The sequence below is a fragment of the Lentinus tigrinus genome, assembly GCF_003813185.1.
Source record: "Lentinus tigrinus ALCF2SS1-7 unplaced genomic scaffold L226scaffold_6, whole genome shotgun sequence".
Lineage (NCBI taxonomy): Eukaryota > Fungi > Basidiomycota > Agaricomycetes > Polyporales > Polyporaceae > Lentinus > Lentinus tigrinus.
In genome coordinates, this window is record NW_027137915.1 from 1395434 (window position 1) to 1416940 (window position 21507).

The 21507-nt window shown below is 54.4% G+C and overlaps 10 protein-coding genes across 10 annotated transcripts; 3 read left to right on the forward strand and 7 right to left on the reverse strand.

Moving 5' to 3' along the window:
* The first annotated feature begins 282 nt into the window (after positions 1 to 282).
* L226DRAFT_558919 (Thioesterase/thiol ester dehydrase-isomerase) lies at positions 283 to 1679 on the forward strand. The gene is made up of 9 exons (XM_067683265.1): positions 283 to 367; positions 432 to 459; positions 561 to 586; positions 693 to 756; positions 827 to 840; positions 907 to 1078; positions 1163 to 1228; positions 1299 to 1336; positions 1427 to 1679. The coding sequence occupies exons 1-9, from the start codon at positions 338 to 340 to the stop codon at positions 1484 to 1486; spliced, it is 498 nt and encodes a 165-aa protein (XP_067538458.1). The 5' UTR covers positions 283 to 337; the 3' UTR covers positions 1487 to 1679.
* A 535-nt stretch (positions 1680 to 2214) lies between these two features.
* L226DRAFT_532648 (Der1-like protein) lies at positions 2215 to 3809 on the reverse strand. The gene is made up of 6 exons (XM_067680301.1): positions 3616 to 3809; positions 3492 to 3557; positions 3356 to 3429; positions 3204 to 3297; positions 2512 to 2813; positions 2215 to 2453 (listed from the first exon to the last, which is right to left on the reverse strand). The coding sequence occupies exons 1-6, from the start codon at positions 3703 to 3705 to the stop codon at positions 2429 to 2431; spliced, it is 651 nt and encodes a 216-aa protein (XP_067538459.1). The 5' UTR covers positions 3706 to 3809; the 3' UTR covers positions 2215 to 2428.
* Positions 3810 to 3965: 156 nt separating this feature from the next.
* L226DRAFT_551643 (uncharacterized protein) lies at positions 3966 to 5816 on the reverse strand. The gene is made up of 5 exons (XM_067682830.1): positions 5305 to 5816; positions 5081 to 5250; positions 4955 to 5023; positions 4427 to 4897; positions 3966 to 4318 (listed from the first exon to the last, which is right to left on the reverse strand). Exons 1-5 carry the CDS (start codon positions 5653 to 5655, stop codon positions 4060 to 4062), a joined length of 1320 nt encoding a protein of 439 aa, XP_067538460.1. The 5' UTR covers positions 5656 to 5816; the 3' UTR covers positions 3966 to 4059.
* A 523-nt stretch (positions 5817 to 6339) lies between these two features.
* L226DRAFT_504377 (SET domain-containing protein) lies at positions 6340 to 8241 on the reverse strand. The gene is made up of 4 exons (XM_067677982.1): positions 7913 to 8241; positions 7371 to 7864; positions 6898 to 7309; positions 6340 to 6834 (listed from the first exon to the last, which is right to left on the reverse strand). Exons 1-4 carry the CDS (start codon positions 8166 to 8168, stop codon positions 6620 to 6622), a joined length of 1377 nt encoding a protein of 458 aa, XP_067538461.1. The 5' UTR covers positions 8169 to 8241; the 3' UTR covers positions 6340 to 6619.
* A 19-nt stretch (positions 8242 to 8260) lies between these two features.
* On the reverse strand, positions 8261 to 10980 carry L226DRAFT_482677 (peptidyl-prolyl cis-trans isomerase). The gene is made up of 11 exons (XM_067676981.1): positions 10704 to 10980; positions 10544 to 10646; positions 10289 to 10485; positions 10148 to 10235; positions 9994 to 10099; positions 9798 to 9944; positions 9415 to 9745; positions 9246 to 9361; positions 9076 to 9191; positions 8668 to 9024; positions 8261 to 8606 (listed from the first exon to the last, which is right to left on the reverse strand). The coding sequence occupies exons 1-11, from the start codon at positions 10900 to 10902 to the stop codon at positions 8390 to 8392; spliced, it is 1977 nt and encodes a 658-aa protein (XP_067538462.1). The 5' UTR covers positions 10903 to 10980; the 3' UTR covers positions 8261 to 8389.
* A 123-nt stretch (positions 10981 to 11103) lies between these two features.
* On the reverse strand, positions 11104 to 12498 carry L226DRAFT_532652 (uncharacterized protein). The gene is made up of 4 exons (XM_067680302.1): positions 12158 to 12498; positions 11933 to 12108; positions 11581 to 11864; positions 11104 to 11528 (listed from the first exon to the last, which is right to left on the reverse strand). The coding sequence occupies exons 1-4, from the start codon at positions 12366 to 12368 to the stop codon at positions 11354 to 11356; spliced, it is 846 nt and encodes a 281-aa protein (XP_067538463.1). The 5' UTR covers positions 12369 to 12498; the 3' UTR covers positions 11104 to 11353.
* Positions 12499 to 12655: 157 nt separating this feature from the next.
* Positions 12656 to 13998, forward strand: L226DRAFT_532653 (phosphoglycerate mutase-like protein). The gene is made up of 7 exons (XM_067680303.1): positions 12656 to 12723; positions 12776 to 12805; positions 12862 to 12907; positions 12956 to 12963; positions 13031 to 13555; positions 13612 to 13713; positions 13765 to 13998. The coding sequence occupies exons 1-7, from the start codon at positions 12694 to 12696 to the stop codon at positions 13930 to 13932; spliced, it is 909 nt and encodes a 302-aa protein (XP_067538464.1). The 5' UTR covers positions 12656 to 12693; the 3' UTR covers positions 13933 to 13998.
* L226DRAFT_335353 (mitochondrial 54S ribosomal protein bL35m) lies at positions 13902 to 14466 on the reverse strand. The gene is made up of 3 exons (XM_067674032.1): positions 14283 to 14466; positions 14043 to 14221; positions 13902 to 13992 (listed from the first exon to the last, which is right to left on the reverse strand). The coding sequence occupies exons 1-2, from the start codon at positions 14418 to 14420 to the stop codon at positions 14090 to 14092; spliced, it is 270 nt and encodes an 89-aa protein (XP_067538465.1). The 5' UTR covers positions 14421 to 14466; the 3' UTR covers positions 13902 to 13992; positions 14043 to 14089.
* Positions 14467 to 14540: 74 nt separating this feature from the next.
* L226DRAFT_532654 (uncharacterized protein) lies at positions 14541 to 19048 on the forward strand. Its single transcript, XM_067680304.1, has 20 exons — positions 14541 to 14631; positions 14687 to 14971; positions 15023 to 15095; positions 15150 to 15228; positions 15280 to 15397; positions 15453 to 15980; positions 16038 to 16139; positions 16190 to 16306; positions 16360 to 16458; positions 16508 to 16631; positions 16685 to 16842; positions 16895 to 16939; positions 16987 to 17144; positions 17204 to 17296; positions 17348 to 17583; positions 17633 to 17677; positions 17739 to 17820; positions 17875 to 18524; positions 18582 to 18731; positions 18792 to 19048. The coding sequence occupies exons 1-20, from the start codon at positions 14599 to 14601 to the stop codon at positions 18902 to 18904; spliced, it is 3288 nt and encodes a 1095-aa protein (XP_067538466.1). The 5' UTR covers positions 14541 to 14598; the 3' UTR covers positions 18905 to 19048.
* On the reverse strand, positions 18919 to 21487 carry L226DRAFT_532655 (DUF254-domain-containing protein). Its single transcript, XM_067680305.1, has 11 exons — positions 21014 to 21487; positions 20891 to 20959; positions 20772 to 20835; positions 20532 to 20718; positions 20361 to 20475; positions 20166 to 20308; positions 20035 to 20116; positions 19641 to 19984; positions 19406 to 19590; positions 19237 to 19348; positions 18919 to 19177 (listed from the first exon to the last, which is right to left on the reverse strand). The coding sequence occupies exons 1-11, from the start codon at positions 21399 to 21401 to the stop codon at positions 19037 to 19039; spliced, it is 1830 nt and encodes a 609-aa protein (XP_067538467.1). The 5' UTR covers positions 21402 to 21487; the 3' UTR covers positions 18919 to 19036.
* Between the last annotated feature and the right edge of the window lie 20 nt (positions 21488 to 21507).

Sequence of the window (21507 nt, forward strand, 5' to 3'; positions counted from 1 at the left end):
GAGTGATGGAGAACTCACGACAGGAGGCGCCGGGGTTAACACCCCGACAAGGGCGGTTGTTACAGTACAGGAACACCCGGACGATGGTCTAGGTCTTCCTATCAAATTTCAAGACGTAGCAGAAATAAATGAAGCCTGAGAAGACCGTCGCCGGCGTGGATATAGAGCAAGTCTGTTAAGCTGCAGTCTCCGATGTCCGTGACACGGCGGTGAAATCCGTACATGAGGCACCCGAGCGTCTGAAAAGCTACAGGTCACGTGCATTCACCTCACCGTAGCCGACCACCAACCGACGTCCGCGGTATATTGCTGAGTGCCTTTACTCAGTTCGACCACGATGTCTGCGTGTATAAGGTTCACTCGCCGGGTAAGCCAGGCATCATCCCATGCGTTGTAGTCGCTAAAGAATGGACTTCTTGACATGATGACAGGTCTGGCAGTCCTTCATGGAGAACAAAGGTGGGCGTACGCTCCGACACAAGGCGGGGTCGTTGCATCTCTTCTCTCCCGAAGAGGCCAAGTGATCTAGCATGTTCATTGGTGCATTTTCCCCTCGTCAGGACACGACTACCAGTGCTTTCCCAACGTGCGTGTCAATTGTGTCCAACGGTTGTTCCTTGCATCTTCCGACTTCTTGGTCGGTCCGCATACACCTCCGCTGATGCGTCTATCTGCCATCGCGGATCCCACAGCTCAAGATTTTGGACGCCAAGCCCGGAGAGCTGAGGGCGTCCCTCAAGATTGAGCCCTACAATCGTACGTGCCTAACTGCCTACCCCACCATCGGGTGTGCATCGAAGTTCTGATTCCTCTACCCTGCTTTCAGTGAACCGCGTTGGCGTGAGCATGCCACTCTTGCAGTCTAGAAGACCTTGAACGGAGCTAACGAACGATAAGGACCTCTAGACTGTCCATGGCGGGCTCATCCTGTCCCTAACTGACACCATCGGGTCCCTCGCTGTTGCAACCAAAGGCCAATACATGACTGGGGTGTCAGTGGACATCGGCACGTCCTTCGTCAAGCCCGGCGGGCGCGTCGGCGACGAGCTGACTGTGAAGGCCGTCGTCACTGGCCTCGGTGCGTTCGCCAAACTCTTCTTCGCAAAGTGATGAGCGCACATTTACCACTGCTCCCGATACCTCATTTCTCTCGCACTGATAGGCAAGTCGCTGGCATATACCCGCGTCGACTTCTTCAACGCCCAGGGCCAGCTGGCAGCATACGGCCGTGAGTCTCGCGTGTTATTTCTGTTATGGGCCTCATGCAGGGTGGATCGTTTACTCCCTTGCTATCATAGATCACACGAAGTACGTCGGCAAGTCCGTGGGGCATCAGGTAAGGGCTCTATCATCGTGTTCTCCATATTCCCGGTCTCCGCCGCTGCCACATCCAGATGGGCTGACGACGCATTGCATTGTGCTGCAGAACGACGTCAAGTTCTCCGAGGATGGCGAACGGGTTATCGAGGGGACTGACGTCGACTAGAAGTCGAGGTCGGGCCCCTCCGGGTATGGATTGGATACTAGATGTCGCAACTGCTCAATCAACGATGCCGCTGCCATCCGTCTTGCGAACGCCGGAGGGACGGGTACGTGAGATCAGAGGGTGGGTTCTCTCACTTTTGCTTCTCGCATTCCATTTCGCAAAGGATGTCGACGAATTCCCAGAAGCATGCGAGTTACACATGCTGTATATCGCTTGTGCGATGGCGTGCTTGGGTGCGAACAGTGCCCGACTCTCTGGCATGCGGGTCCGCGATAAATTGTGCACCCCGCAGCACATGTACTCGACGTGCAGAAAGTCGGACCCTGAAGTCCACGGGCAGCTTCCATCAGGAGCGCCTATGTCAAATCGTCCCCAAGCGATGTACCAAGCGCAGATGAACGGGCAGGTCAGTCAAGCAAGGCGCAACAACGGAACAGGTCGCAGATCCTCTTGAACTGACATGCAGTACCTGGCTAGAAGCAGGCGCAATACTGCGTGTAGATACCAACTCACTATCGTCACCCGTTGGAGACATCACAGGCGGAAGCAGTTCGCAGCAGCACAAAAACGTCACTATTCTCTCGGCTCAGACTTGAACCCATCGGAGAGCCGTTTGCGCAGTATAACTACTGCCGTTGCTCGTGCCTGAATGGAGTGGGATTCGGTGGCGTGGTGACGCAGTAAGCGGCCAGAAGGTCCAGTTACCTACCGTGCGCACGTTGAAACGACTCTGGGTGCCTCCTTGCGTCACTGGCCGCCATCTTCGCGGTTCAGCTGCAGCCCGCCCAACCGTGGACAAAGATGTGAACGTTTGCCGTGGTGAACTTTGTTGGGCGTATCTTGCGCAAAATTCAGACTCGAAAATAGTCTCGCATTGCAGGACCGTACTCCGACTATCTTCCGTATTGTACATCTGCGCACGCACGCCGGCAGCAGGAAATATCAAATGTCTCCAAAGAGGCGTTTCCTGTCCAATACCACGTCACGATGAGTTCGACGCGATATAACTATGAATTGACGCTTACAGTGCCTCTGGCGCCTCGCTCAGCACCGTCGGTCCGCCCACCATCTCGCGCGCCCATACGTCCCGCACGAACCAACCTACGTGCCCCACTGCGCACCCGAGAAGATCACCAGCAGCTGCCCGCCATGTCCCATTCAAAAGCCAGGCGAGGCCTACGAGTGCGAGCGGCAGATATGGCGCAGTGATGGTGACCAGACCGAACAATGATATAGGGGTCGAAGGGTGCCGCCGTGACCAAAGATATATTGGGACAAATGCGAGGGGTGATGAGAGGAAGGGGAGGTTCACGAGAGGAGATAATGCCTGCGTGCCGCAAGTGCCCGGTCAGCAAACGTTCAAGGTTCAATGCGGGAGCAAGAGGAGTAGTGGATGCAGGATGCGTGTTGATCGGCATCCGAAAGGGTATGAACCCCGCACCGCCCTCAATGCACAAGTGATTGGTAGCGTGGGGGTGCGTTGCCCGAAGCAGCCACGAATCCGTGAAACCATTGTGGTTGCACAGTATGGTACCGCCCTCATTGTGGGGCACAACTTATCACAGGCAATTACTCCCGACGGTGCCTCTGTCAAAAGCAGCTGCGAACATACGCGCAGGCAGATGCTTCAATTGGAAACACCTGGAATTCTTCAGGAGTCGGATCCCGGTTTCAACTGCCCCGACATCTCGGAGCCGTGAAGAGACGAAAAACTCACCAGAAGCATGATCGAGGAGAGGAGCAAGAGCCAGAAGTAGTCGGCCTTGCGGTTCGCGAATGAGGATTCTTCCAACATGCGGCTGTACCGCATGCTGCGATAACATATATCAATGCGGGAGTCGATGGCGCAATTAACAATGCTATACTCACAAGAAGAACATATGGAACACGAAGTCTAGAGAGATCGTTCCAAAGTAGAAGAATGTTGTGAAGGCTCGCCATGGCTTGCGTGTGACAGGAGTATTGTCAGACCGCCCGGTGGTTGCTCGCAAGGAGCCAGACATACCTGCATATTAGTGAACGCAGCCTTGAAGCTGAAGTATAGCTGCAGCGGAGTAACAAGCTGGGTTTGCTAGGTGGTTTTTACATTCATCGGTACCAGTTCAGCTGAAGTCCTGTGAAGTACTCACCACCGCAAGACTCGTCAGAACCGACAGTGCAAGCCATGCTCGAGTTACGGGCGGGATCTGCGTAACCCAAGCCTCTATCCCGACCGGCATCTTGGATATGTATTTGTTGTGACTATCGAGGACTGCTTCCACCCAGAGAGTTCCTATGCAGACAAGTAAGACGGTGCAAGCCAGAACATGACGGTACAAGAGACAGCGACCTTGGGCAGCCACACGGTGACGGCACGGCGCCTAGTCTCGCGAACGTGGCACTTACTTTGGGCACGTGACCATGCTAGGACCGTACAAACCTGGGCAGACAGGCTGAGGCCGCCTTCATCACATCTATCAAAATATGGGCCGCAACAACTGCACGTATGAACTGCGAGCCACGGAATGGGTATTATACAACTACTGACAAAAAATGCCTACTAAATATATTGAGCCTGCGCGAGGCCATGTCGCTCAGCCTGTACCAGGTGGGCGTACGAAACCCGAAATACTCCTGCTAAAGTTTCTGACATGGCTTATGTCGACGGACGCGCCTCCCCTACGCATCCTAAGAAGACCCGTCGATAGTGGCGCCTGAGCCTCCTTCCGATGCTCATTCTTCTCAGGCGATGAATCTTCAAGGTAACCGAGCTCTTTCTTCACCATCATGCCAAAAAGGACGATTGCTGACGCAGCGCTTACTAGCATCTGCGCGAAGAAACCAATTGCATCTGTTCGTTCATAGCTCAGAGCTCCTTCAAGGTAATGTTGCGACAGAGAGTCTCACCTATCAACACACCTGTGACACACGTAAGTGCCCCAGTCCATCCAACAAAGTGATTTGAACTCACCATCGAAACCTGGTGCATCTGGCATAGCATTCCGCAATTGTGGAATGAGAAGAATCACCAGAAATGTGGACGCAAGATGCTTGAGAATCTTCATGGCGTCGTTCAAGTACCATGACAGGGCGACTAATCCGACAGTCGCGTGGGCGAGCATCCAACTAGTGCCAAAGAGCAACAGGGCGAACGCTCGTGCTTCTGCCGGTCGGTATACTTGCAGTTCGAGATCTCTCGAAGATTGCTCCGAACCGTCTGCAGCTTTGACGGAGCTAGCCGAGTCACTCGAAACTGAAACAAAGCTTGAGGTGAGTGCAATGGTCGCCAGCTTCTGAATCGGCAAGGTCTCGTTGGTGGCTGGGGATACCGCCTTGAACGTGCTGGTGAGATGATATGTGTCGAAGGGGTAGAGGCGCGCTTCGTGAACATCTAGGACATGATCATCGTCAAATTGGAACATGTTCTGGATGCTAATGAAGTTCGCTCTGAGTTAGTTCCGGTCCTCCGAATTTACCAGCCTTACTTACCTATGGCGCTGACCACTGGTAAAGAACGGCAGGATGGATGGGTCGAATGTCGTTGTGGGCTCTTCTCCTCTGGGCCCGATATTGAGAAACGGATGTCATGCAATGCTTGGTTTCAATCCTACTCACCCGTCGACGAATATCTGCAATGGCATGGCAGGCAGTCCACATCTCTGACTTCCATGCGTCCCCTCTGATCCAGAGAGCACGTATGTCTGCCCGCATCCAATGATAGACCATCGGATGGTCAATGCTGGTTCATCTACGTCGACATCGACATCGTCACCAATGAGGACAATCTACTCAACCCATGTGAGTAGGACGATACACATCCATTACATGAAGACACTCACCCCAGGACTATTCGCAGCGATGTCGTCCAGGATGCCAGCGAACGCAGGTGTTTCGTCGTTGTCGGGGATGAATGCGCACATAATGACGAGGATGAAGAGCAACGACAGAGTCACCGCCATGCCAACTAGGAAGCCCGGACCTATCGGAAGGATCCCTGCTCTCGTGGTGAGTGGCTTGCTCGGCGGTGGTGGACGTGGTGGGGCCCTTGCAGCGGACATTCTTCCGGACCTTGTGCTGCCGGAACGAGCATGAATGGGGGTGGGATGGTTGTCTACCGTGGACAAAGTCGACAACGCAGAGGAGGGCCTGAGAAGGCCCGTGGTCGAAAGAAAGGAGTGGCGGGTCGACATAGTGTCGAAGAGAAAGAAGGAGTGTATCGCAGTGAACCCGCTCGCGGCGCGCGAGTACTGGTAGCGGGAGCACGGGACGAGCTGAGGAGGGCGAGTAACCGACCTTTGAGGAGCTCGGTGGATCGCCCGCGGACAGAGCCCCCGCCTTCTATTATATTGCGGCGTTTGGGACTGACCAGAAAGCCCGGTGGTTCCATGGTTCCATGCCCACTTATGCTCGCACCAGATTGGCATCCTTACTCGGCATCATACGTCACCCATTCACTTCGCGAGAATGATGACAGAGATCATGATTTGGCTTCTCTTAGAAGTGGTGGGATGACCGACATACAAGTGTAGCCTCTGCGGACGACATTACGTTTCTGCGATTCCGACTGCGTCCAAGTCACCCGGAAGCACCTTCAACCCTAGACCATGCTTCGAGCGCGCGAGGTCCAACACCACCAACCCTCTTCCGCTCATCAGTATGGCTCCATACCCTGTGTTAGCTAGGCAAGATAATGCGGTCGGCGGCCATACGTCCGCACCTGTCAATGTCACGAGAGTGGCCGACGGCAACATAACCCCCTTCGATCAATCCTCGGGCGGCGGGAAGTCACACGCCCACGTTCATGAGGCTCCCTCGGGCAGCTAGCATATTCGCAGGAGACTTCCTCGGCGGCTTCTCGCATGGGAGAGTCCTTACACCCGCATTACGACCGATCCCGAAGCTAGGGCAAGGTTCCATTCGTCGGAGTCGGTACGCCTAATGTGATTCAGTAACAAAGCGCATATGCTACCACAGAGTACGCCGTCGTGTGTACCATCAGCCCGCTCCGTAACGCGACCATGCTGATTGCACCACGGAGCTCGCACCCTGTCGCGCGGTCCGTGTTTAGGAAATACCGAGCTTGTTCTCACCCTGGCCAAGGCCCCACAATGGCGAAGATCGTGGGTAGATCTTGTGGCGAAATGCCAAACGGTCTCACTGGCTACTCAGCAGCTCCGTTAGAACTCGGATCTCTTCCAGCGGTCCGCCGTCATCGCCCTCTGGCCCATAGTTGCGGAGCACGGACGCAGCGAAATCGACAGCAGACTTCGTGTGCCTCATCAATTGGTCCTCCGTCGGGCCCGCCAAAGCATCCGGCTCTGCGCAGAGGAGGTTCCAGAGCGTCTTCGTCAGCTCCAGGGCGTGCATACCTGTACGTGTCGTGTCAACGGTCACATACGTCTACGTCGAAGATGCTGCGTGCGAGTACCCACCTATCTGCGGATAATTGGGTGGGTATATCACCACATAGAACGCGAGCAATGTAAGTCCGGCCTCTACGGCGTCCGCGTACGGCCCCTCGTGCGACGTTTTGCTGAATTGTTCAGAGAGGGAAGGCAGGTACGACTCGTGGAAGATGGGGTAGAGCTCCGCCGGAAGCCTCTCGAACAGCCCGGGTGTCATCGGGATTCGTACCTCCTGGGAGATGTCGCCCAGGGCGAAAGAGCGGATAGCCGCATCCACTTCTTTGAGTTCCGCGGTGCCCCTGAGCGCAGGAGCGGGAACAGGTTCGATCCCGCGTTGGAAGGTACATAGCCTGCAGGTGCACTGGAAATCGTAGTTTGCGCGGAGCGCCTCCTGTCGTGTTTGATACGGCAGAGCAGGGTCCAGATACGGTAAGGTAATCTATATAAAATATATGAGAACGCCAAGAAGCGGGTGGAAAAGGATGTCCGGACGTCCTAACCTCTTCTCCTTCGGCGATCTGGTAGAGAGAGACGACCTCCATTACGACCGGCTCTGTGGGCGTGATGACATACTTGCACGCCGCATTGGGTACGCAGGAATGGTTGAACAGGCGACTAGCATACGGAAATATCCCATGTCCATATGAGTTGAGGTGCGAGTGTAGAACGAAGTTGTTGTTGCCAAAGCGGGCATAGAGCTCCTCAGCCAGCTTCAGGGTCTCCGCCGTCTGGACGCTCTTCGAGAGGCAAAGCGGCGGTACGAGGCCATCTGCTCTCGGGAGCTTGAGTAAGTCCCATAATGCGGATATTGGGTTGTCGAGATCATGATGCTGTTGCTTTCCATCCCATGCGGCTGGCTCGGTAACGAGATGGGAAAGGAGGAGCGCATCCACCTGGTCGTGGGCTGTCAAGGCTTGATACTGACTCGACGCAATGAAAGCATTGTAGTTTCTGCAGATCTTCTTGTGCCGAGCCTTCCAGTCCCTATCCTGACCTAGCTTTCAGTGAGTGGTGAGGTGGGCCACGAAGTTCTACCTCGTACATGTATTGTCGCAATACCAGAAGGCAGCACATCTGGAACACCGTCTGAGCGTTACGGACTCGGATTGTAAGTGATGGCACCAATCGCAGCGTCTTCCCTTCTCGCTGGGGAGCAAGCACGATGACAGAGCGGGGATGTGAGCGATTGCGGCGCCCGATGGTAAAACTTCTCGGGCCGCCGCCAGACCACGAGCGATGGGATGCTGGGCAAGGCGGATCTTCGGTGCCCGCGGAGTTAACGAGAGGCCAGCGTTCATCGTGGTAGGTGCGAGGGTAGTGTTGCCGCGAACTTCGAGGGATATTGTTCAGCTACGACGCGTGATGGTGGTGGTTACTGAACAATATTGAGAGGCGCTCGTCAAGCCACATATCGGTTCGGGGTCCGCACGGAGAACTATGTACAACACCAAATAGGAACGTATGCTTTCCTCTGCTAGTATGCAAGGGAGACAATAGGGATATCGCTGGTGATACAACACTACTCGACATCGATGTTTATGATTTTGATGTCCTCGTACGGCTTATCCATCTTGTTCACCTTCACGTTCTCGATGGCATGCACCACCTCCAGCCCGGACAACACGCGCCCAAATATCGTATGTTTCTTATCCAACCAAGGCGTCGCAGTGGTCGTGATGAAGAATTGCGACCCGTTCGTGCCCGGACCTGCATTCGCCATACTGACGGTGTACGGTCTGTCGGAACCATGGTCAGCCGCGTTGTCATACTCGGAACACGACGTCTCCACCGGCTCACCTGTCGTGCTTGAGCTCATCAGTGAACTCATCTTCGAACTCCCGATCCCAGATGGACGTTCCCCCAGTACCATCACCAAGAGGGTCTCCTGTCTGGATCATGAACTTCGGGATGACACGATGGAAGATGACGCCCTCATAGTAGCCGCTGCGTGCGTGGCCCACGAAGTTCTCCACCGCCTTCGGAGCATACTGCGGGAACAAGCGAAGATGCATATCTCCAAACGTGGTATGGATCGTCGCGCTGTTAGCGACGGGTGACGGGCCGCCCTTGATTGCTGGTGCTGCAGTCGCGATGCTCTGTTCTTCCCGAGTCGGGCGTTCGTTGAAAATGTCACGGTCTCCAGATTTGTCGTCCCTGTGTCAACATCAGTTCGACATTCGAAGTGAGGGTAAGGTAATCGCGTACTCAGGCTCCGAGCGGGTGAACATGTAAAACCGCTGGCGTTTGTAACCTGTGCACGACAGAGTAGGGTCACGTACGGCCTTTTCAGCCAGCAAAGGGTTTGCAGATGCAGCTGCTGCCTACAAAAGAGTGTGTGAGCAACGTAGGTGATAACCCAATAGCTGACTACCTACCGCCGTTGTAAGACCCTTCTTTGCTGGTGCACCCTGGTATAGTGTGAGGTGCATGAATCGAACAGTTTCGTCCTTGCCCAGCAGTCGGACGACCCGATTCGTGACCGTGTTGACCACTGCATATGAAGTTAGGACGGGACACTGTACAACTGAGCAACTTTTTACTCACCCTTGATACCGAGCAACGTAGGATATATGACGAACGAGCCGCTCTCGTCCCATACAGCGTTAATCCACATGCCAGGTATCCGGTCATCCGCACCCGGCAGCTCCAGCTCGCGCTCGACTGCAAGTCGACGACCGAACTCCATGTCCTCGACTTTGTAGATCGCAGTCCCAGCCTGCTGCATCTCCTGGACGGCAGCTAATGACTCATCATACTTGCGAGTCATCTTTCCTGAGAGAAAGGAGAAGACGCGGATTTGGCGGTCCGGGAGAGAGAACGTCACGAAATGTGACGAGTCTGGGGAGAGCGTTATACACGTTGGGGTTGACTTCGACTGTGAGAGCGATGAGTAGAATGTTGGACACACAAGAACTGGGAGAACGAACCTTCTTGAACTCGTACAAGTCCGTCTCGCTCTTGTAGTTCCACAAACCATGAACATTCTTCGGGAGCTCAAACGGCTCTGAGGGCTGCCAGTACTCCACAAAGCCGCCTTCATCCGCAGACACCACACAGTCGTACTTGTCACTGTACTGCAACATCGGTTAGGGAACACGCTACCACAGTGTCCGGAGCACCCACAGTCATGATGTGCACGGGGAAGCGATGAAGCTTGTCGAGAGTCTCCATGGGCTTGCCGTCGCCTCGACCGTCGTATAGACGGATGGTCCCTGTGCCGCGTTCTGAACTGGGGGAAAGGTCAGCAGGCGAACTGTTCTAATAGAAAAACACGTACATGGCCAGGACACCCATTGCCTGTCCTCGTCTGTGTACCCAGCAGCATGCATTTGGAGCGTAGCCTAGCTTGAGCATGTTGATCATGTCTTGACGCGTGCTGTAAGTACAGAACTGAACATATCGGAAGAGTGGAACGTACCGAAGTTCACCACATCGAACACCTTCGCGCTCCCGTCCTCTGCCACACTGGCGAAGAGCTGACCATCGGCGCTCGCAGACACAGAGACAATTGGGGCCAAGTGAGCACGGTAGTGTTTCACAAACTCTATCCCTTGCTCCTGCTTCTTCCACAGCTTGACGTGCCCGTCGATGGACGTGGTGACCAGGAACTCCGTCCTGGACGAATTGGCAAAGTCTGGGCATGAAGGTCACTCGCAGGACAAGGAGGACATACCTCGTGAAGACGTTGAAGTTGATCACATCCCTGTGCATAAAACTCTTGTAGTACCGGTCCGCGCTCGGGAGATGCTCCAGGTAGAGCTTCTCATGCGGCAGGACTGCACGGACGTGATGAGTACTCCTGGGCCTAGTGAGTTATGACAGGCCATACCCACCTTTGCGCTTCTTCTTCGCAAGGTGCCCCTCCTCTCCGGCAGGCATAGGCATAGGCCCGACGTCGTCATCATCGTCCTCTTCCGCATCCATGGCATTGGGATCGTGGCGCTCTGCATCCTCTGCCTGGCCGTTCTCAGCCTCTTGCCCGTTCCTTGACCGCTTTCCCAAGACAGACGCGTCGCGCTCAGTATCAGACATATCAAAGAGTGAGGAAGCTAGCGATTGAACAACGCGCAGGAAGGGGGCGAGCTGAGCAGGGTTGACGGTGTGCAACAGGGTCGCGCGCGCGAATACGCGCTGGTGGCGGAGGGCCGCGAAGTTCGCACGACCGCCGATGCACAAGAACTCCTCCCAGTCGAGTCCAGCTTCTAAGTCAAAGTCGAGGATTTATTCAAAATTGTCCCGCACTGTACCCGCAGGGTATCCAACGATAATAGATAGCAATAGGGCACTCCTACATGACAAGACAGTCATCCTTCCCACTCCCCTCCGTCTGCGCCAAAAAGGCCCTGTCCTCCTCCGAGACCGGCAGACCCTTCCTCATGCGCTCCTGGATAGCCCTCCTCCTGCTCTCCCGCTCCGCCTTTGCGCGGCTAGCGAGCCGATATGATACAGTAAGTGTTGATAGCGATACAAGTGATAGCCACAATTACGCCATGCCAAAGAGTGGCGGCGGGACGAAGGATGAAGTAGCGATATTAGTCGGTGAAGTAGGTTTGGGCGAACAGCGTGCAGGCGGGTCGTTGGCGTCGACAGATTCGTTAGCAGAGGCAGAGGCAGAGGCAGATGTGGCGGGAGAAGGTGTGGTTATGAGAATGGTGTGACTATTGCTCTATGAGTGATCCACTGGCAAGGAATAAACTGAGTGCTACTCACCGGTCAGTGGCCGAAAAAGGGTTTGACCGAGAGGAAGACGCTACAGACTTCACGGGAGCAGATTGCGACTTGCTAGAGGTTGGTGGGCGTGCACTGCTCGAGGGCGTGGTTGTAGCGGCACGCTTGATTGCAGCGATGGCCGCTGCTGAAGCAGCGCTTGTCTGGCTCGACACATTCGCCCAAGCATCGGCCGGAGATGTTTGCTTGGAAGACGAGCGATTTGCCGTCGTGCAAGTGTGGTCCTTCGGGAAGCGGTGTTGTGGACAGAACTGCTGTTTGCAGGACTAGAGGAAACGACACAAGATGGTTAGTGCATGAGGTTATCACTGGTAGAAGAAGCACATATACTCACATCACAACGTATAGGCGAGAACAACACCTTTCCACACTTCGGTCGCGCGCAAGTCGGCGTACCCGACTTCGCCTTCCTCCCAGTCATGACAGAGCACTCCGTGTTGATGTGACGTTCCATACGAATATTGGGGTCCTGTCCAGGGGGAATGGCAACCGGGGTGTTACACAAGGGACCTGGCCTCCAGTTAGTCAGGACTCAAGCAGATATGAGGGTTATACTCACAGGATGGGGCTATACGGTCATGCTTGGTGGCATCATACTTCGCGCACGAGTGGGTGGTGGGTAGGAAGTGGTCGCCACAATAGGGCTCTCCGCAATGTTGGCACTTGAACGGCAGGAAGTCTACCAGGAGACAGGATGGGGCAGAGCATTGCTTCCCGACGTCGAGAAGCTGGGTATCGCGCTCAGGTGTTGGTGTAGACGTGCCGGACATGGTGGTGGTATAGGATAGATGTATGTGGGTCGAGGAGTAAGATGCGCAAGCTTATGAAGGAGCAAAGCGACGGCGACGCGCGTCCACCGTCGCAGAAGACGACGACACGCAAGCTAAGCTTGGGTGAGCAGCTGTGTCAGGCCAAGTCAAGGCGCGGGAACCTTCGCGCACGCACTGGCGATGCTTAGTCATCACGCCGTCGGCGTTGATTGCCTTTTCCGGCGTTATGGGCGTCTACGTATCCTGGGCCAGGTGGACGCAACGTTGACTTGGTCCAAGATGGCTGGAACGTGCACAAGTCACGCATCGCATCTTGAACGCGACCATGCCGACGCCCACAGTCATTGTCACCTTCGTGAGTACTTTCTTCACAAAACTCATTAGAGATTCATTGTATCGTACGTTAGATCAGACATGGTGAATCCACCGACAACTTGGTAAGTCTGCTACAACAGCAAGGTACATGATCTCGGTCTGAGGGCAGTTGATACAGCGAACGGTATGGGCAGGTTGGAAGGATGCACCGCTTTCTAATCATGGTGAGTGTCCTTTTTCTTGGCAAAGATTGTGACTTACCAGAAAGGCAGGCATGAACGTAAGTTAACCGGGGTCTCTTCAAACAACCATGATTATCCCGGTCGACTGACAGTGCGGACCCGTAGCAAGCGAAAGCTCTCGCAGAGTCCATGGCCACCACCAAGTTCACCGCCATATATGCGTCGACTCTCAAGAGAGCCCTCTGGACTGGCCAAGCCGTACGCGATGCACAACCCGATCCCAAGCCGTACTTCGAAGAATCGCCCCTCCTGCGCGAGCAACACTTCGGCGCAGCGGAAGGCCATCCATGGGCCTGGGATCAGACTCCCGGCATGACGATCGAGGAGCACTTCGCAAAAGGTATTTGGCCTGTCCTGCACGAGCGGCACCAGAAGTTCCCGGAGGCCGAGAGCTTGGACGACCTCTACGCCCGCGCTACCAAGGCCGTAGACCAGTTGGTGATGCCGCATGTATGGAAGGCTGCGCGAGAGGGGAAGTCGGGAGTGAATATCGCTCTCGCGAGCCATGGGTTGTGCATCAGCGAGCTCATACCCGCCTTGCTCGTCAAAGACGAGAGGGGTGTTCATCCAGGAGACAAGTATCGCGGTTTGCATAATACGGCGTGGACGAGGGTGACAGTAGAGGTTGAGGTAACTCACCGTCTTCTCCACATTTCTCCCATTTCCGAGCTCACCAGCCAATTCAGGACGCGCAGGAGGGAGTGCCGCTTGACTTCCTGGACAACAACCCGCCAAAATTACGGATTCGGGTAACGGACGTCAACCGACACGAGCACCTGGAGAAAGTGGTAGGTCGACAGCCGATGAATCGCACCTTGTCAACTCAGAACTGTCTCTAGAAACGCCAGAAGGGTGGTATCGGCAGCGCTGCGCACGACCCCAAGCAGGCCGATATTCGCGCCTTCTTCGGCGGCGGCAAGCTGAAGGGTGAGAAGGCCGAAACCGAGCTTGAAGAGGGTCGGAGCGAGAGCAATGCTCTGGACGAAGCCGATGTGGACATTCAGTAGATATGTCTGTTATGCATTAGACCACGAATTGTGGTGATATGGTACAAATAGATGCGTGGACTAGCTTCATGTTAGCAGGAGAGGGGGTCACTCCAAGTATGGCGGCTCACCATAAGCCCTCTACATGCGCGTAATATGTAGCACCAGGCTCAATACTTTACGGCGAGCCGTACGGGAGCAGCTTCTTCAATGTTGCTGTCTGCGAGCCATGCGAGTAGGTCGTTTGTGCCAGCGCGTTTTTCCTTGCGGGACTCTTATTGACGTTCAAATGCTTGTGCCCTGCCTTTGCCTGCATCCCAACCATCTTTGTATGAAGCATGGCACCATGTGATGTATGTGTCTGGACGTACCCTCTTGAAGATCCCCGACGCAATCGACCTCCACCGCTTCTTTGCCCCGGAGTGTGACTTCAGCTTCGGAAATTGCGCAGCTGCCGACGTCGAGAATAGACGTGCGGTTCCCAGTACACGCGGAAAGAGGAACATCATCACGAGGCTGAAGACGAGGAACGAAGTGGACAGGGGACTGCTGGTGGCAGAAAGCAGGGCGCGTCGCGTAGCACAAGACGTAAAGCCATGGGCGCTCGCTGAACCACTCGGGTAAGTACAGTCTCCTCGCCTGACCGCACTTCTATCCTTGTCTTGTACCACCACTTCCACTTCCATCATGGCCTCGGACCCCCAGAGCGACGCTGAGAGAGTGAGCACACACGTTCAGCAGGTTGTTTTGAAAGTTTCTCAAGGGGAGAACGCAGATCCGTCTCAAGCGGTTAGCGAAACTACAGGGAACGGCGTCCTCGAGTCCTAGTCCAGCTGCATCTACCTCCAGCACCCCCGCACCTCCACCTATACCTACTCCTACTCCAAAGAAACCGACGCCCCCACCCGTTGTTCAGAAGCGACCGGCTGAACCCCTGGTAGCGGCACCGTCGCCTGTGCCTCTCAAGAAGAAAGCTCCGGTAGTGACTGCACCTGTGCAGCTCGATCTTCCGCGCTGGGAGGATGAGACCATCTCTACCGTTTTCAATGTGACTCTTAAGGTATGTTCTCATCACTTCATATATGGGTCCGCGTCCGATGGCTGTTGGTAGCGGGAAGTGGCAGAGAAGACCGCATACGAGGTGGTGTGGCTGAAGAACCTCGCGGATGAACTGCAGGGCGAAGGTATGCCGGATGAACTTCAGTACTCTATAACACTCCTCCAACTCCTCTTCGCAGGCCTCCCGCTGCAACTGAACGCTGATATTGTGGACCGCACCCTGATTGCGCGGCTGGAACTCGACCCACAGGGCATGTCGTACGTAAATCGACGTTTTCCTTGTCTAGCTCAACTTACTTTAATATACAGAGACGACTTGGAGTTTCTTCCCGTACTTGCCTCGCTACCCGCACAACAAACTGTGCTGGAGTACCTCATTAGTTGCTGGAAACGACTGAACGTCGCCAGGTCCTCATTGCTGAAGAAGGTACGCGCCTTCGCCCTGCTGGTATTACCATCTATCCTCATTCATCTATCCTCAGAATGTCGTGCCATTACAACAACAGCAAGCGTCCGACATTCTGGACAAACTGCGTGACCTGATCATCAGCTATACCGGCCTAACACTGCAAGAGCCCGAGATGTTCCCTCAGCCGAATATTCCGGGCAAGGAGTTCGGCTCGCAGGAGCTCATACCCTCTCTCATGTCCCTTTCCGCGCTCTCCGGTCCATATCTGTCCACCTCCTCAACTAACCTCCTTGATGCGTCGGAGATTGAGCTCTTCTTGCAAGATCTCGTTAGGCGCTTCGAGCCAGACAACGAGATCGACAGCGTCCTAGGACCTGTTGTTGTGAAGCTGTGCTGGCACGAATCGCTCGCTGTCGGTTTGTCGAGTGGGGATGGATGGCGTGGCGTCATCAGCGGGCTTGAGGCACTCGTTAGCGTCAAGCCGGTCGCGGCAATGATCACAAGGTTGCCTGAGTGGAACCCTGAGGTATCCGCGTCCGAGTTTGAGTCGAAGAGCTTGATGGGACCTCTCCTGAGGCTGGGAGTGTTCCACAGGGAATGGGTATTACGATGACTTTCCTTTCTACAGCTGAGTCTGAGTACTGACCCGAGTTCATAGCCATCGATCTCTACGACATACTTCACTAATGCCGAGACACGCCCGGCTGGAGAGATCACCTCGGCGATGGCAAGCCTTCGCGGTACGCTCAAGACGCTTCAGGTAAAGGGATATTCTGCGCGCCCTGCGCACAAGCTAACTCTTCGTTGCAGTCATCTCTCTTCCAGGTCTTCAATGCATTTGTCCGTGCCTCTGCTGAATCGAGGGAAGCCGTGCTCCAGTACTTCGCCCGTGCAATCAACCTCAACCGGAGGCGTGCCGGCATGCAGGTACGTCATACTTATCCGTAACACTGAGCAGCCATGTTCTAAACCGACGCTAGGTTGATATGTTGACGGTGTCTTCCGATTGCTTTATCATGAACTTGCAGATTTTGCTGCTGCAGTTCTGTGAGCCGTTCATGGATGCACAGTATAGCAAGGTGCGTCCGCACTCAAACGCATCATCGACTGCTCCTGACTGTAGCTCAGATGGACCGGATCGACCCAGCGTACTATGCACACTCGTCTCGTATTGACCTCAATGACGAGACGCGCATCAACGCGACGAATGACGAGGCAGAGTCATGGCGGAAAGAGAACGAGGCTACGACAGGTAGGCCGAGTCGCGCTTATCAACGTTGGCGCCACATCTTGACGTCGTAATAGCTCCACCGAACTTCATCTCGGACATCTTCTTCCTGGCCCTCGCTGCAAATCACATTGGACAGCAGAAGATCGTGAACAATGTCGAGGAACTCGGGAGGCAGTACGAAGACATTCGTCGACATTTGGAAGTGCTCAACAGTGACCAGTCATGGAGAGGTGTACGTATGTCGATGTGTGGCGGAGAAGTCGCATCCTGACTCCCTCGACTAGTCACCCTATCAGGCCCGGACAGAAGCAGCGATCAATGCCGGTAAAGTAAGTGTTGTGATTGCGTTCCTTACTTATTGCTGACATCGTTACAGGCAGAGCAAGACAAGATATATGCTGCCCAGCTGGCCTATGATACACAGCTTGCCGACCCCGAGCTTGTATTTAGGTCGATCAGCTTCGCCAACCTCGTGTCTACATGGCTCATCCGCTTTGTCGATCCTCGCAAGAAGCACCCTAACCCTACCATCGAGTACGTCATTCGTCTTGTCGCCATTGATCATACATATTAACGCGTTGTTTGGTTACTAGGCTCCCCTTGCCGAAAGACGTCCCTAAATCTTTCCGTGTTCTGCCTGAGTACCTCCTTGAGGACGTGATCGAGTATTACCTCTTCGTCATCCGGTATGTTATGTGGCTTATGTTCTCGGGGATGCGCTCATCTGCTATTTCCAGCCAGAGTCCCAAGAGTCTCGAGCTATCCGGCAAGAACGAGATGCTCATCTGGTGTCTGACGTTCCTCACATCGACTTGGTACATCAAGAACCCGTTCCTCAAGGCCAAGATCGTTGAGGTGCTCTTCTACGGTACCTGGAAGTGGGGCGAACACCGTGACGTCCTCACGACACTACTGAACACACATCCCATGGCTCTCAAGCACTTGATGCCCGCATTGATGCACTTCTACATTGGTAATGTTATCCTAACTGTGCATGAGCCACTGCTAATGTCGGTTTATAGAGGTCGAGCAGACCGGTGCGAGCTCTCAGTTCTACGACAAATTCAGTGCGTATTCGCATAATGACACGTACCTACCTGCCCTGAGCCCTGAGCTCTTAACTCCCAGACTCGCGTCGGAATATCGCATACATCTTCAAACAGATATGGAATAACCAGACACACCGCGATGCACTCAAGGACCAGTCGACGTTAGTATGCATGTGTGAATTATAGACACCGGTCGCTCACCCTTTCTACTTCAGCAACAATTCCGAGCAGTTCATTCGCTTCGTTAACCTCATGATCAACGACGTCACCTACCTCTTGGACGAATCACTCTCTGATCTCGCGAAGATTCATGAGATTCAGACAGAGATGAAGGATCGCGCGGCATGGGATGCCCAGCCCGCTCAGTACCGCCGTGAGCGGGAGGGCCATCTGCGTACCCTCGAGCGGCAAGCCAGCGGATACGTTCAGCTAGGAAACTCAACCGTCGACCTGTTGAAGATCTTCACTGGCGAGACCAAGGCGCCTTTCATGGTGCCCGAGATCGTTGACAAGCTCGCTGCCATGTTGGATTATAACCTAGAAGCGCTCGCGGGCCCTAAGTGCCGGAACTTGAAAGTGCAGAACCCGGAGAAGTTCAAGTTCGACCCGAAGTCGCTCCTTAGCGACATCATCCAGGTTTATCTCAACCTAAGCGACCAGGGAGACTTCGCGCGTGGGGTCGCGGCCGATGGACGGAGCTACCGGAAGGAGCTGTTTGAGCAGGCGGCGGAGATCCTAAGGAGGTTCTCGCTCAAGTCTCCCGACGAGATTGAGAAACTGCGATTGTTCGTCGTGAAGGTCGAGGAGACGAAGGCGACTTTGGAGGCTGAAGAGGACCTGGGAGAGATTCCCGATGAATTCTTGGGTATGTGGCTTTCCGGCGTGTCTTGGCTGTTTGCTGAACTTCCCGTCCCCTCTATAGATCCTCTCATGTACACGCTCATGCGCGATCCTGTCACACTGCCTTCGTCCAGGGCTGTCGTCGACAGGTCCACGATCAAGTCGCACTTGCTCTCCGATACGAAGGATCCTTTCAATCGGGTGCCACTGAAGATCGAGGAGGTGATCCCCAGTACGTATTGGACTGCATCCACGCCCCTATGCACTCCACTGACAGCGATGTACCCCGCAGACGTCGAGCTCAAGCAACGCATAGATGCGTTCCTGGCAGAGAGGCGGAACAAGAACACTGCGCTGGACAAGCCCGCCGAGGAAGTGGTTCATATGGATGTATCAACAGAGTAGACTTGTCTTGTAGCATATCAATGTATCAACCCAATTTGAACGCTTAGGGTTACGTTCGCGGGTAAGTCATGACTATGAACCGACGACCTGCGGCAAGAATACTACATATCCACCAGTCTATTAGTGCAGAGGCTAAAATACAGGGGCATTCGTCAGAAAGAGTTGCTTCTCCTCCTTCTGCACCCAACGCGCGATGGCGTTCGCAGCGCCCACAGCAGCGCTCTTCGGTAGCCTTGGTGATAAAGCAACGTACAGCTCGAAAGGCTGGGTAATCTGCAGAGGACTGTCGTCAGTAACAAAAGTGAGACAAGCGGACACGAAGCAATACATACCCAACCCATGACGCACTCCTGGCTTGTGCGGAGGTATTGCAACTTGAGGGTGCGTTCCTGTCCAGACTTTGCATGTATCGCATCATAAATGGTCTGATAGAGAGTGATGAGCCTATATGGGCACCGCGTCAACATTCATTATCAAGTTGTACAAATTTTGAGTCCCTACCTTCGTTTCTCGTTGGGCTGGTCATAGGGATCCTCGAACATGGGCATCGTCACCTGGACATGCGACCGCGATTTGTACATGAAGTGTCGCAAGCCAGGAACGCCAAGGTTAGAAACAGAGTACTGCGTATCTCCTTGCGATATGGCATCTGTGAGCTTCTTCATAAGGCCTTCGTTCGCGAGTCGCTGCAACATGTCCATTTAGTACTGAGTACATGAAACATATAAGGACATACATTAGAGACAGTCTCACACCATCCCCGCACTGCCTCAAAATCTGCGTTGCCACTGACACAGATGAGGCCGATTTCGGCAGGACGATCTGTAGCGATTCCAGTGGGAAGGCTCTGTGTACTCTCTGTATCATCCGCCTCGGAGCTGGCTGCTGTGCTCTCTGCCTCCCCGTCCACTGGCGGGCCACTGGGTGTCGTAGGCATGTCACCCCGTGGCAGGAACATCACGTATGCGTTCACGAAGGCGCCAGCGTTGAACTTCGGTAGGCATACGGGCAACCACGAAGCGGCAGCGGAATTGTTCAGTATCGATGGAGAGTGTATGGTGTTGATCAAGATGTGGAGGTCTGCGAATGCATTTAGAAGTCAAGTTGATAGCATGCCGGTACTGTCATACCAGACGGATGTATAGAGTGCTTCCTTGGCCTGACGAGGGTTATCACGCGCCCTTGAGCTACAAGTATGACGTAGAGCATTTCCTGCCTGCAGGTCAGTAAGAAACTGTCATGAAGCGACGCGTATGCGCACCTTGATCTTGGACGCAGGTACAAGAATGTCTGCGACCGTCTTTCTCAAGACGGGATCAAGCTTCAAGCAGTGTAGAGAGGATGTGCTCATCGCCAGATCCCACTCTAGTCTAGAGAGGAGGGAGTAGAGGAAGGGCTCCGCGCCTATAGGACCGCGTCAGCACCATGGTGCCAGACCGCATTATGGCAGACAAACCTCCTAGCAGTCGCCGTAGATCGAAGTTGCGGCGTTGCTCAAACATCCGACGCAACTGTTCGGCGGATACTACGCTTAGGATCTGCAGATGCAAGTATTCAAGATGAAATCGGGTCTTGCTTCGCAAACATCAGCAGACGGAGACATGCGAAATGTGAGGAAATAACTGACGACTGATTCTGGTTCGCCCCATGCCGAGACACAGACGTAGTATAGTGGAGGTCGTAGTAGGAACACTATTCGAGTGCCTCCCGCATTGATGCACCGCAGTTTGTCTCCATCGTCGAGAAAGATGGAGACAAGGGCTTGGACAACCCCAATCATGGCAGTAACGCTATCCGAGTTAGCGTCATGGTCGCTGGGTATCGAAGTTGAGCTTGGTGGCTTAGAGGTCACAGATGCACGACTTGCCTCACGAAGACCGGCTTTCCAGCATCTGTCAGTACGAAGTACTGTCGCGGAGGATACTGTTCCACTGCAGTCTTTGGCTTAGTATAGGTATAGTATGGAGATGTACTGTAGTGACAGACCTGGTGTATGAGTGATTTCTTGCATTGCGGAGACATTCTCACTGGGACGACGCCTAAATGGGGACATGTCTAGCGGTATGGCTTGATATCATGCCCTGGCGACGAGAGAGCGCAAACACGAACCTCCAAAGGATTCCTTCTTCGCCAAAGTCCGTCTCAGCTGGTCCCGCAGGTTCTTCTTGGACTCCTCATTGTCAGCGCGAGACTCTACCACGCCGCTAGCGTTCCCCTGCTCTCCGTCAATGACGTCTACATCTACATCCGCATCTTGTACAAGTATCCCTTCAACTACTGATGAGTCGGAGCTGCCTCCACTGGTCTCGGTCTGCGTAGAGGCTGGCGTGTGAATTGCAGAGGACCCATAGCTGTACACCCTGAGCGAAGATACTGAAGGTGCAGGTCGTACGACAAGAGGCGAAGAGAGACGAGATGGACTTGGAACTGGTGTACCAGAACGAGAAGGCACCCGTGATAATGGACGAGAGCGCGGTGAGCGAGGTGTATGCGACATCAGGCCCTGTTAAGTGGTCTATGTCATATCTTGGAGACGTCGAACAAGAGGGTGCCGGAGACGACAGCTGATCCAGACGATGGAGGAGAGCAAGCAAGGTGTTCCT